Consider the following 13,953-nt stretch of genomic DNA (forward strand, 5'->3'; position numbering starts at 1 on the left):
CTCTTGGCCAGTGAGCACTTCTTAACGAATGGACAGGAACACAGTGGTATCACTGGGCAGCGCGCGCTAGTGCTCCCCAAAGGCAACTGAACCACAAAACTCAATTCTAGACTTTGCAGACGCCGGTGGGAGCTGGAGCACAGAGATGTGAGGGGACGTGGCTCCTGCTTGGCTCTGCACCCCACATTCCCACAGCCAGGAATGACTATGAAGCACAATCACACACGGCCTTCTTCCCCACCTGGCTTTGTCACCGCCTCAAGGCCTAGAACACCCTAACCTCCCAGGAGGAGGCACCCCCCTGGGGGGGGAGGGTGGAAACCCAAAGATAAATGAGGTGTCACCCCTTCCTATTCATCCTGAGGATTCAGAACTCCCTCAGGGGGAGTCACTAAATGAAACCCTGTGGGGAGGTTAAGAGCAAAATCCAGGGACAAGGTTGATTGTTTCAGAAGTGCTGAAACACACATACACACACACACACACACACACACACACACACCCAGCCCTACACAGTGTCCTCACACTGTACACACACAGAAAAATCTTTATGCTCAATGTATGAAAGGCCCATTAGCATGCAGAGTATTTATTTAAGCCAAGTCCATCAGGCCCAGTGCCTCTTGACCAGTGAAGAGAAGTGACACGGTAACTGGTACAGCAACTGGTACGGATGCTCGCTTCGTTGCCATGACAACCCTTCCTGCGTGGCGGAATCTCCACGTAGACCAAGTGTCCTTCCACCTTAGTGCGTGGGAGCGTGAAGAACCTGACTTGTTCAGATTCCCCCAGTGCCAGCACCGGGTGGCACACTTCCCGGCTGTGTCTGTGAGCAAGCTTCCGAGAGGCCCGCGTGGTGTCCGTGGGAAGTGTTGGTGAGAGACTCTGCCACGCTGCAAGGTCCTCAGGGGTGAAACGCATGCGTGCACCTCTCAGGATGCGTGTGTCCCAGAGGACCCGGCCGGCCAGCCAGACGATGGCGGCGGGGGCAGTGGGGTCCCATTCACTACTCGAACTCCCGATAAGCCAGAGACACTGCTTACTCAATAATCATTTGCAGAAAGAAGGGAGGAAGATGAGAGCGAATAAAGCAAGAAGGCCTCGTTGAGCCTTCAATTGGACAGGAAGCATTTTGTTTCCTAGGTTTCTGCCACACAGATTTTTCAGCGCCTTTAAAACAGAAGCATAAAACTCAGATCTCTTTCTTTGTATGTTCCTTTTCTTTCTTCTCTTCCCTTTTTTTTTTCTTTCCTTTTGGCAGTAATGAGGATTGAACTCGGGGCATCGCACTTGCTAAGCAAGTGCTCTAACGCTGGAGCTGTTGGGGTCTCAGACAAGTTCTCATACTTTTGCAGGCGGTTGGCTTCAGACTGAGCCCCACCACCTCCCACACAGCTGCGATTACAGGTGTGCACACCGTGCCAGCCATAGACTGGCATTTGGAGTTTGAGGCTGCTTAGAAAGCACCAGCCTCTTTCAAGGGAGCAAATCATCCAAAGCTCTGCAGTCAGAAATCCAGATTTGCATGTGAAATAGACCATCTTATAATAACTAAGTTGGTTTCTTTAAAAAAAAAAATACTCCATGAGCCAAATAACACATTGCCAGTGTGACCGGAAGCTGCCCGCTTGCCACCCCTGCCCGATTGGAGAGTGTTCCGTATTTGTCTCTCCTCGAGAAACATTCCTCAGTGAACACGAGAGACATGCCCCCCCACCCCCCGTCTCTCTTTCTGCCAGGTTCAAAGGATGGCCGGGGTGAGGTGTTTCCTTCTTCATGCTCCCCTTTCTGCCACGTGTGCCTACCTCGCGGGGCTCCTTCATTTTCCAAAACAAGTTGATAGTAAGTGGTCATTCTTAACAGCCTAATTGCTTCGAGGCTGAAATGAGGATACTACAAAAACACCCAATCACTTCCTCTAGAACGGCCATGGCAGCAATCTGGAGAGAGGCTGGGCCCCAGTGCTCGTCGCTTTGTTTTGTTTGGAGGAAAAGAAGTCTGGCGTTTTCCAAAATTGTGGAACACTGAGCTTGGAATGATTTTTCCATAGCTCTGATGGCTGTACAGCAGACACAAAGCCATACGTCTTCAGATTGTGAGTTGTTTTTGTTTTTTGATTCTTTCCTTTCTACACAAGGGAAATGTCTCCTGGTCTTTCCATGTGATGGTGATCATCTCCACAAGCTCATGGGAGCTTCACTGATGATGGACCAATGCTTACAGTACGGGAAAACCTCCACACAAAGGAGGACATCAATTCAAATTCGCCTTGTCACTTACATACCAGCTGTGTGACCCCTGAGTAGGTCATTTCCTCTCACAGAGCTTCTATCTCTCCATCTGCAAAATAAGGGTCATGATATATATGTGTGTGTGTGTATATATATATATATGTATATATATACATATATATATATATGGCTGAGTGCTGGTGGCTCATACCTATAAACCTAGCTATTATGAATGCTGAGATCTTGAGGATCATGGTTCAAAGCCAGCCTAGGCAGGAAAATTCATGAGACTCATCTCTACCACTTGAGCAGAAGAAGCTCAGGGATAGCACCCAGGCCCTGAGTTCAAGCCCCTGGACAGGCACCAAAATAATAATAATCGTAATAATAATAATGGCATAACCCAAACCTCTAATAGCTGCTGTCACTCTTAGTTGAATCTGAGTCTCTGCTTCAGCTTTTCACTGGTTATTCTTTAAAAACACTTGCAGGATTCTTTAAAAACTCTCATAACTTTCCCCTTTATTTTAAAAGTCTTCTTTATCTGGTCTGTAGACTTGTTATCAGCAAACACAGAATTCGACTTCTCATTGTTTGTTCCCCTCTGTGCCATCAACTAGCCATAGCACTGTGGTCAGGATGGTGAGGTGATAGATACAAGTATCTCTCATTGCCTGAAAATATGGGTAAAATAAGCAGAATGAATGAAATCTAAGTAGAACCCCCAGAGGCTGTGCTACTAAGAACGAACTAAATATACTGGATTTGGGGATGTTATTTAAATGATGAAATGCTAATTCCCATAGTGCTTTTTTGTTATGAAAATTGATAGGAAACATTTCTCAATAATTTCACTTCTAGGAATAGTTGTGAATCGCTTTTTTTAAAAGGCAAGGAAATATGTTTCATTCTTTGTTGGCTGCTCAGAAAGTTTAGAGCCAAACTACGGACCTTCTTCCTACACAAGTAATGAGGACATTACAGCATGTTGTATTTAGCATTACTTGTCTTTAGGGTTTGAGGGGCTAACAAATAATGCCCATTTGTCCCTGCCCAAGTTCTAAACTAAGAAAGACACCGGACACAGGCAGACAGAAGGATAAGCGTGAGCTTTTGTAACTGAAGCTCGGTGGGAGAATGGAGCTTGGCATGGCCCAGGGTAGTGTGAAGACGTGAGATCTGCAGACAGGTGCACGTGCCCTGGAGAGGGGGAGGGACTTCCTAGCCCCTTCTTTCATATGCACAAACACACCACCCTGCGCACAATACACTTGGCCTTCCTCTCTGAAAGAGGAGAAGGGGCAAGAGACCCGGAATAGAGGATCTTTCGGTGGAGAGAAGGAAACAATCACCCCCAACACTATCTTTATTTCTTTATTGTATTTGCTGGTGTGTGTGTGTGTGTGTGTGTGTGTGTGTGTGTGTGTGTGTGTGTGTGTGTATGTGTGTCCATACTGGGATTTAAACTCAGGACCTCATGCTTTTGCTTGGTTTTTCACTCAAGAGTGGTACTCTACCACCTGAGCCATACCTCTACCTCTTTTTGCAGGTTAATTGGAGATGAGTCTTACTAATTTTTCTGCCCAGACTGGCTTCAAACTTGGATCCTCTGATCTGAGCCTCTAAGTAGCTAGGATCACAGGCCTGAGCCTCCACTGTCCAGCTCCTTTTTTCTTTTGTACCCTAATTTTCTCTTTACCTAGTTCCCCCAACTATTCAATGGCAATATGTGGGTTTTGTTTAAAAAAAAAGAGAGAAAGAAAAGTTGGAACAGTTTGACCCAAGAAATTTTATAATTTTTAAATCATTTGTGAGATAACAAATCCCAACCCAATTATTCTCCTTTGAGACAAAGTCTCGGTATGCTGTCCAGGCCTGCTTCCAATTCCTAGGTTTAAGCGATTCTCTCACCTCAGCAGCCAGTTTAGAGTTCTGAGAGAAAGGGACTGTGGGAAATTGGAGATGCATGGAATATTTTTCTCCTGCCTCTCAATGGCTTGCTTAAAACTTTTTTTGCTGGGTCTACCATCCAAGAGATGTTGTTATTGTTTTAAAACTAAAAAGGAAGACCTCTGCTATGACTCTGAACAGAACCTACTGGTGATTAGCTAGAGCTTACCTCTGCAGACAAGATAAGTATTTTTTTTTTAAATCATCCATCATGAACCCATTTTAGAAGAGTCTGTGCCAAGTCCTAAAACGGGTATATCCAGATGTTCATTATGCTCTTCAAGAGAGTCAATTTGAAAGGACAATACTTTTGTTTTAATGGGAGCATCATCACTCAATGAGTTTCCTTAATTCCTTTTTAGAATAGCTATTGGAGATTTTAGGAAGCATCCAGGTGCCCTGAAAAATGTCTGTTCAGGTGAATTTGGGGAGCAGTTATTTGGAACTGTATGTAGTAAATCACGTACCTACTGAATTTGGTGGCAAAGTTTTAGAATGAGAATGGCAAAAGGCAATATAGGGGGAAAATCTTCATGATCTTTGACCAGACACTGGTCTCTTAACTGCAACACCAAAAGCACAGGCAACAACAACAACAGCAACAACAGAAAGATAAATTGGTCCTCATTAAAATGAAGAACTTTAGCATACCAAAGAACACCAATAATAGAGTGAAAAGACACCCTCCCAAATAGGGGAAGGTATTTGCAAATCATATGCCCGATGCATACGTGTGTGTGTGTGTGTGTGTGTGTGTGTGTGTGTGTGTGTGTGTGTAATATCCAAACTATATAAGGAATTCTTGCAGTTCAGCGAGAGCAACCCAATTCAAAAAGGAACCAAGGATTTAAATACATCTTCTTCCACAGAAAACACAAAGACCAATGAAACCCATGGAAAAAAAATCATTAATCACTAAAGAAAACATTAGCACCATATCATTATTCATTAGAGGAATGCAAACCAAAACCACAAGGCACCATTTCACACTTACTAAGATGAGTATAAATTTAAAAAGAAAAAAAAGAAGGAAGGAAAAGGAAAATAGCAACTATGAGAGATTTTGAAGACTCAGGGAAGCTTCACACTGTGCTTGAAGGAATGTAGAATTGAGCAGCAATTCGGGAACTGAAAGCTGAAAATTCTGTTCCTAGTTGTGCTTACCCATGGCCTTGGAAACAAGGCCTCAAAGAGATGTGTATAGGCAGATGTCCATTATAATAGCCAAAGAATGAAAATAAATGGTGTTTTTCAGTGGGTGAGTGGATCAAACAGCAGTACATCCATACAATGATAAAAAAGAAAAAAAGGAATGAAATACTGCACCACCTATAAAAAGATCGTGCCAAGTGAAATAAGCCAGACACTAAAGGACAAATATTGTGTGATGCTAAAGTACCTAGAAGAGGCAAATTCATAGAGATAGAAAGTAGATTAGAGATGACCTAGGATGGAATAAAGAGAGGAGCTGGTTGGGAGGCATGGTGTAATGAGTAAAGTTTTTGTTTAGACTAATGAAAAGATTTGGGGAATATTGGTTGATGGTTGTACAATGCTGTGAGTGTAATTAATGACACTCAATTATACATTTTAGGCCAGGGGCTGGTGGCTCACGCCTGTCATTCTAGCTACTCAGGAGGCTGAGAGATCTGAGATTGAGGTTCAAAGCCAGCCTGGGCAGGAAAGCCCATGAGACTCTTGTCTCCAGCCAATTGCCAGAAAACCAGAAGTGGCACTGTGGCTTAAAACAGTAGAGCACTGGCTTTGGGCAAAAGAGCTCAGAGACAGTTCAAGCCCTAGGACCAAAAAAAAAAAAATCATATATATATATTTTTTTAAACTAGTTAAGATCATGTTGTATGTAAGATTTTTGTATTACAGACTTAAGTATAAAAACATTTGGTTCTTTGTTATTCTTCTTTGAATTTTACTGTAAATGTGATGTAAAGAGGGATTGCAATTGCATAAGTCAGATAATGAATACATTCCTTTTGAAACAGTGTCACCCCCTCCCTCATTTTCTCCCAGTTTTCTCCTCCCAATACCACTTCCCCCACATTTCCAACATAGTATAACATTTTGTTCTTAAGCATTAGTACAAAATGAAACAGGCTTTTAAAAGAAATCAAACCATCAGTTAAAATGACACGTTAAAATTCTAATTGTCCTTCTAGATCCTGTATTAGATTAGACTTTATATATCCACATTTTGATTTTGTGTGTGTGTGTGCTAAGATTGTTGTTATACAGGGGTGACAGGTACCTCTTTCAGAAGACCAAGGCCTGTATCCATGTTTCAGGAAAGAGAAGAAACAGGGAGATTTTGCTGTTCCAAAGGATGTGTAGCTCAATTATGAGTTAACACCTTAGCGTTAAACCTAAGTTGTTAATAACTACTGCGACTGAATTGTGGTCCAATCACGTTGTTCGCAAGCCATGAGAGGAAATTCGATATTTGTGTTTGATGTTGACCCTAACAGCACCCCCCAGCCCCCACCCCACCCCCGTTTCTTGGGCTTGGATGTCCTTTCTTTCTACCTGCAAGCGGTCGCCTTCATTCCTTCTAGGCTGCCGCATTGCTTATGTGCACCCTGGTTCTTTTGCAGAGCATAGGAAACTTGGAAACATGACTGTGACCGTGAAGAAGACTGTCCCCTCTCCCGAGGCTGTGCAGGTTCTCTACCAGAGAATGAGGTACGAGTACGAGTTCTACCACTATGTCAAAGAGCAGTTCCACCTACTGAAGCGCAAGTTTGGACTGAAGTCTCAAGCGAACAGGGCCCCTCCGAGACCACAGTTCTTCATCCCCTCGCCCCTGGAGACCGAAGAGCCAATCGAAGATGAGGAGCAAGATGACGAAAAGTGGCTAGAAGATATTTATAAGAGGTGATACCAGCCCCGTGTTGCCTCCATGGCTTTATCTCCCTTTTCCAGAAAATTCTTTGGGGAAGAAAAAAGAAAATCCTGAAGGGACTTAAATTAATGCTCGGTGCATTAGAGAAGAGAAGACATTCCCACATGTTGGGGGTCATTGGGAGATGCCCGGTTTTGCGGGTTTCGTTGGTTTAACTGTATTCTGTGTGTGTTTTCTTCTTCTTGATTCCTTGAGGCTTTTCCAGATACAATAGATGGGCCCATCACAAAGCACCTGTTCATAAAATAGTCTTTCCTGGCCCCCATCCACCCTCTCTGATAATACAAGAGAAAGAAATCCATCTCACAGCCCAATAGTACACCATTTGTAAAATGACTTGTAAAACTATTGCCTCCATGGTAGAAGACATCCACATTTGTATGTTTTAGTGCCCAGGGAATCTGCTGTAGGAGGATCTAAGAGAAGGGGGAAACAGAACATTAAAGGGAGGATGGCCTTGGCTACCCACCTGGGCAGAATTCCTGTTCTGGTCCCTCTCAGGGGACCCTGACACTCCAAGTAGAATACTTACCGGTGAAAGGACAAGTTGTCTATGGCACTCACATTTCCAACCAATCAGAGCCTGGAGTATCTTTCAAGGTCAGAGTGCTAGGGAAATCCCAGTGAGAGGTCCCACTTTCAAACAAGGTTCTGATGGCCTCCAAAATAGCATAGTGAAGCAAAGGATTCATTAGTTGTAAGGGGGACTATGGGCAGAACTGATCAAATCTAGGGGACCCATGCCAGCAGAGAAAGGGCCTAGTCTATATTCTTTGCATCAGAAGCATCTCCCGCCACAGTACTGCTTCAAGTGGAAGCCCCAGGAACTAATCTAGCTCTTATAGTGATTGCTATAGCAGTCAGTCAACCGTGACCACACGGATAGCGCATAACCTCTCATGTCCACCCACGGTCAAGTTGGTCTGAACAGATACTGGTGTCTTTCATCTTCTATGCCCCCTAAAAGTACAAGTTTTACTTTAAAAAGGGTCCTGAGTCCTGGGCAGAGGCAGCAGAGTTCAGTCTCTTTCTTCTGGAACCCATTGCTCCTGAGAACTCTTACCCAGGACATCAGGATTGTGGGTAAAACGCTGCTTGCCCAGCTCTGTGAGCAGATGGTAGCTCCCGTGTGGTCTGAAGAGATGTTGGGCAGTTCCATTACCTGAAGACATCTCTGCCACTCCCTACCAGTTTCTCCCTAGCAAGGATGCCTTCGTTCAGTCATCAGAAATATGTTCCCTTAAATTCTGATATGTCTTCACTTTTTAAAAAAAAAAATCTTAAAAATACACATTCTCCTGGGTGGATAAGATAATGTCCAGCCATCTGAGAAGGCAGGGAATAGTGGGGGCCGCAAAAAGGATACAACAAATGTGTCTGCTCTAACAGACTTCGGAGTATTTGGTCATTAAGATTGACTTTACACAAGGTACACATTTCCTACTTCTCAGAAACTAATAAGTCTCTAGATTTTTTTTTTTTTGCTTCTTTCACTAAAACTGGACAGTAGCCAAGATACAGAGCAAGTTCTTTGGAACCTGCCAAGTGGGAGCTGAAGTTCCTTTATCATGAGATGTATTGAGGCTTCCACCCATAAGCCTCTGCGGTAAAAGACCACCACAAAATAGACCAGCACTGGGCTACTTGTAAGCCTATCTTGGGGCAGAGGAGTGAATAGGAAAAATACGCATAGAGGAAAAAAAAATCCTTTGTCCCATGCAGAGACATGAGGGCCACTCCATTAGGTGTACTTTAAAAGGCAACCCAGGAAACATCTATCATATTCCAAACCAGTCCAAGCACAGCTGCCTGCTTCGCTGGGAGTCATTTCTGACACTGCATATAAACAACTGGTTGGTTTACACACTGTTCAATCTCAGGACCAGAAAATAAAGTTGCATTGGCCAAGTTTTCTTCTGCTGTCAGAACATTGGAATAACTGGTTCCTCGGAAAATTCATTGTCTTTCTGCAAGGTCACAGGGGCACTTCTTCCTGTGGGCTCAGCGACATTTATTTCAGCAGTGAGCATTTCCCAGTTGGCATTCCCATTGCCCAGTGGCAGTTCCCAGAGGCAGATGCCAACCAGTTCACCTACGGAGCATTCCTGTTCTTCTGTCCCAAGGAAGTCCTGAAAGTCAAGGCACTTTTCATCAGCTCATTTTGGCACACGTGTCATTCTTGGGACATGAGCCTGACACCATTGGTACTTCATGAAATATATTGTACATTTTACATAGTTTAATTTAAAAATGCATTTTAAGCTAGTTGATCTTTGACTGCCTTATTTATTATAACCTTTCAGCACATTCCAAGGTTTTAGTTACTCAGGAAGGAGTTAATTAAAATGATTTTATTTTGGTCTGATGGATGTTTTTTAAAAGGAAAATTATTATGAACCCTCAGCTGACTTTTCTTGAGTGCTATAAAAGTGCTTGTAAATCTTTTTTTTAAAGAATGAAAAAAATGATGTTCGACATTGATGGAAATCCAAATATATATATATGGAACTGAAGCATTAGCTTAGCTAAAATAAAAGCAATCTGTGTTTCAGATGAAATGCTCCCTAATTTATTCATTACCCACACAAATAAATGAATATAAACAAGGCAATACTTTTTTCCACTCTGTTAATAGCTGAAAATAATAGTACCTAGAGTTCCTCACCGTTTCCTTAATTGGAAAAGCTTTTCTCTTCAAGAAGTGATTCTGGAAAGATGATTTTTTTTTTTGAAAATTTATCAACTTTCATCCTTATAAATTACATGACACTAAAAAAAAACTTACTGGAAAAAAGAGCTAGTTAATTGTTCATCTAGTTTATAAAATATAAAACATTAAAAATATAAAATACTAAACTGGCTTTATTGGTATTTCCACTGGTTGGGTTGGTGTCAGATGCTTCACTGAGAATCCACAGTAGTGTAAGCAAGAAATAGTACTTCATATCTCTAAGCATATAATAGAAACAATTCTAGTTCACAAACACACAGAGCTTCAAAAGCTGGTACTTCTAATTTTCAAGTGTTGATCCCTGGCAAGCACTTAGAGGAAGGAGAGAAAGTCGATCCCCATACTTTCTGAATGTTACCGACCATGTTCCTGCGACTTGTGACTTTTTGTAAAATAGAAGAATTTAGATCTTGGTATTAAGTGAAAGAAAACCCCCTTTGGGTAGTAGCATGATTTAATTTGAGGAATAATCTAACTGCTGTAGGTAGTCACTGGTGACTGCTTTTTATCATTCAATATATTCTTCTATATCCCAGTCAAGTGACTGAATGAAATTTAAAGCAAAAGGAGTTAAAAAAAAAAAAAAGGGCTGGGTTAAGCCCCCATCTGATGTTGCTTGATTGGCCTAAAGTTGTTGTTGTTGTTTAATAAATGTGTCAGTAACCACAGTTTTATGCAGTGAGCTATTTGCCTTTAAGTCAATGTTGTAGATAATGGCAATATGTCTTCAAAGATTTTCCTCTTCAAGAGGTGATTCTGGAATAATAATAATCCATAGCCATTAACAAAATCATTCTGTGGGTCAAATGTGAAATTCCTTTCAAGAAAATAGAGGATTTTCTTTACTATAACCATTTACTTTGCATCTGATAGTAAAGAAATCTGTAAAATATTCTAAGTTAGGATCAGTATTAAAGTTCTGTTAAAAGAGAAAAAAATTCACATAGAAGCCCGGCCCTAGTGGCTCCCGTCTGTAATCCTAGCTACTCAGAAGGCTGAGATCTGAGATTGCTATGTAAAGCTAGCCCTGGCAGGAACATACAGTGAGACTCTCATCTCCGATTAACCACCGGAAAACTGCAAGTGGTAGAATGCTAGCCTCGAGCAAAAAAGCTCAGGACAGCACCCAGGCCCTGAGTTTCAGCCCCCCAATGGGCCAAAAAAAATGTCACAATGAACTTCCTTCATAGTAGCACAGTTTCCCACAACAGGAATTTATTTTCTCACAGCTCGGGATGGAAGCTGAAGTTTGAGGTTAAAAAAAAAAAAAATGTGCTCCTACACTTTGGTTTCTTCTGAGGTGTCCCTCCTCAGCTGGCTGATATCTGTCTTCTACCTGTGTCTTCATGTGGTCTTCTCTGTGAAATTACATGCCTGTGACCAAGTTTCCTCTTCTCAATAATATAGTATTAGGACCTACCCTAGATATCACATTTTAATCTTTTTAAAGACCCTTTTTCCAATGATCACATCCTACATTGCTGGTTATGATTTCAACAAGTGAGTTTTGAAGGGATACAGTTCATCTCATGATACCTAGATTGCAGCAGAAAAGTCCTAGCAAAGGAACTGAGCTCCAGTTGGGGCAGAATGAACCTAGAATCTGACTCCAGAGCTGCAAGGAAGTTGAGTGTAGTGGTTGGGGCCATTGCTTCATTCTACAGACAGAAAGCCAAGGTTAAGAGGAAAGACAAATACATCATAAGCCAATGTTTTTCATGGAACTTTTGAGCATCTAATGAACTAGATTTTTAAAACAATGACACAGCCACAGTTTATCTACTGACTGATCTAGAACATGAATTAGAAATGACATAGCACAGCCAGCCACACCCAGGTCCAAACTGAGGTTTTGTGGGCTCTTCTGGGAGACAAGCTTAGTTACCTAGTTTTCTCTTTCTTTCTCTTTTCTTTCTTTTTTCCCTTCTCTTTTTTCCTGTTTCTTTTTTCTTCCTTAGCTTTTTCCCTTCAAGCTCTACCAACTGAGCCATACATCTACTTGCTGGTTAATTGGCGATAAGAATCTCTGGGATTTGTCTGCTTAGACTGGCTTCAAACCTTGATCCTTAGATATCAGCCTCCTGAGTTAAGATTACAGGCTTGAGCCACCAGTACCCAGCTGGCCACCTCCTTTCCTGAACGGAAGCCCTATTGGTTCTCAATCATTTAAATCCTCCAAGACAGGCAACAATGAACATTTTTCTTCTGGAATTTTCTCAGTACTTATAGGACACAGAGAGGTTCCTGAGTCCTAGGAAATATATTTCACTTCTATTTGCTCATCTCAGGTTGTAAACCTACTTCTCCTAAAGGCAAAATGAAGATTCCAGCCCTGCTTTCTGTATGGAGTTACAGATGAACTCATCTCAAAAATTAACAGTGAAAATGCAGCTCATAAAACTAGTCAAAGTCCAGTGCAGACATGCCTCTGGAACTGGAGATGAACCGGCCGCGAGCCTTCCCAGGCCCTGATCACTATTTCCCTCACTGGAGAATTCCTTTCTGCCTAGGGCAGGCTTGGCTCACCCCTCCATCTCCGCCAGTTCCCAAGGAACACCCAGCCCCACAGATGTTCATGGGTCACAGAACTGTGAACTGACCACTGTGCACTTTGGATTTCAATGTATAAACATGGGGATTCCCTTTTGTTTTTAAGTTGGGGGCAGGGTGGAGAAAAGAAAAATCACCATGCAAAGGAAAAATGTGACCTAAGTTTTTCCTCTTGGAATCTTGGCGGGTGAGGTTAGCTATCTTCAATCTGGCTTTCACCAGACACTGTATACTTCGAGCAGGCCTGGAGCCATCTGCCCTTGGCTGTGCTACCAGAACATTCAGACTTGACCTGTAACACGCCTTTTATTCCAGTCATGAGAAGAGACAGCCGAGGGGATGGGTCCTGCCAAAGCCAGCATGTCGGCTGGCTGTACAGCAGAGCCTGAAGAGGAGGCTCAAACCAAGAGTCACAACAATTGACTAATAAGGGCTGTAGATCAGGGAAGAGTCGTGAGTTCCAATACCAGCTGGTCTATTGCATCCAGTGTTGGGCTAAATCTCTTGACTTCCCATGCCTGGAGTCAATGCAGCTGGGACACACTGGAGTAAAACAGGAAGTTCGCTGAGGCCCTATGATTGCTCTGGGGTGGGTCTGTCTCACCTTTCACCATGCATGCCAATGAGGGATCTGTTCCAACCACAGAATCTGCATCTGCCCGTAGCTGGGGAGCATAGATTACACGGAGTTCTAGGTCTACGGATGCCCCCTCCATCATATCTTCAAGTTGCCCCACAAGTCCAGCAGAAATCAACACTTGTGAAATGTGAACTGAGCTCAAAGAGACAGGCGCATCCCACTACACATGAGATACAGCAAAGTCCTGCCCTGAAGAACGGCAGAGTTCCCACTTCCTGGGTTGGCATCTGCTCTTCTGTTTAACCATGCCTTGTCCATTTTTTGCCAACGTTTTTTAGGAAGAAGTTTGTTCCACTGTAAGTTACAGGATTCATCACTAGTTTGCAACTTTGCCCAGGTACAGACTTCTCTAACCTCTTTAAAGGATCTTTTGCAAGCTGGGTGCCCCTGGCTCACACCTGTACTCCTAGCTACTCAGGAGGCTGAGATCTGAGGATCACAGTAGGAAGCCAGCCAGGACAGAAAAGTCTGTGAAACTCTTGGTTTTTTTTTTATTTTTGTAGTTTAAAAAAATTTTATTATAAAGGTGACATGCAGTTTCATAAATCTGATAATGAGTACATGTATCCCTTCCTTTGTTCTTTCTTGGTTTCTTCTCTCCACTTAACTACCTAAAAGAAGACAGAAATGGTGCAGTAGTTCAAATGGTAAAGCAATAACCTTGAGCCCAAGTGCCCAAGCCCTGAGTTCAAAGCCCAGGACTGACATACAATGAACTTTGTGTAATTATGATGATAATGATAATAATAATATAACAACAGTTATTGTTATTGTTATTGTTAATAACAGTGAAACCAAACATCCATGTGATTAGTCCTGGCTGTCACAAGAAAGGTTTGGATAAAAATGGAAAATCTGACAGGATGCATGCTGTCCTTTTAAAATCTTATCTCTTCTTCTGTGACAAAAATGGAGGAATAATGCAGTAGTGATTTTG

At 42.5% G+C, this 13,953-nt stretch overlaps 1 protein-coding gene across 1 annotated transcript in view; it reads left to right on the forward strand.

Moving 5' to 3' along the window:
- Ust (uronyl 2-sulfotransferase) overlaps positions 1–9,043 on the forward strand; it is a 241,705-nt gene extending 232,662 nt beyond the window's left edge. The window contains exon 8 of the mRNA XM_048354264.1: positions 6,788–9,043. Coding sequence (XP_048210221.1) covers positions 6,788–7,071 — 284 coding nt within the window. The 3' untranslated portion in view covers positions 7,072–9,043. The remainder of the gene's footprint in view (positions 1–6,787) is intronic.
- Positions 9,044–13,953: the final 4,910 nt, after the last annotated feature.

The sequence above is a fragment of the Perognathus longimembris genome, chromosome 9 (assembly GCF_023159225.1).
Source record: "Perognathus longimembris pacificus isolate PPM17 chromosome 9, ASM2315922v1, whole genome shotgun sequence".
Taxonomy (NCBI): Eukaryota; Metazoa; Chordata; class Mammalia; order Rodentia; family Heteromyidae; genus Perognathus; species Perognathus longimembris.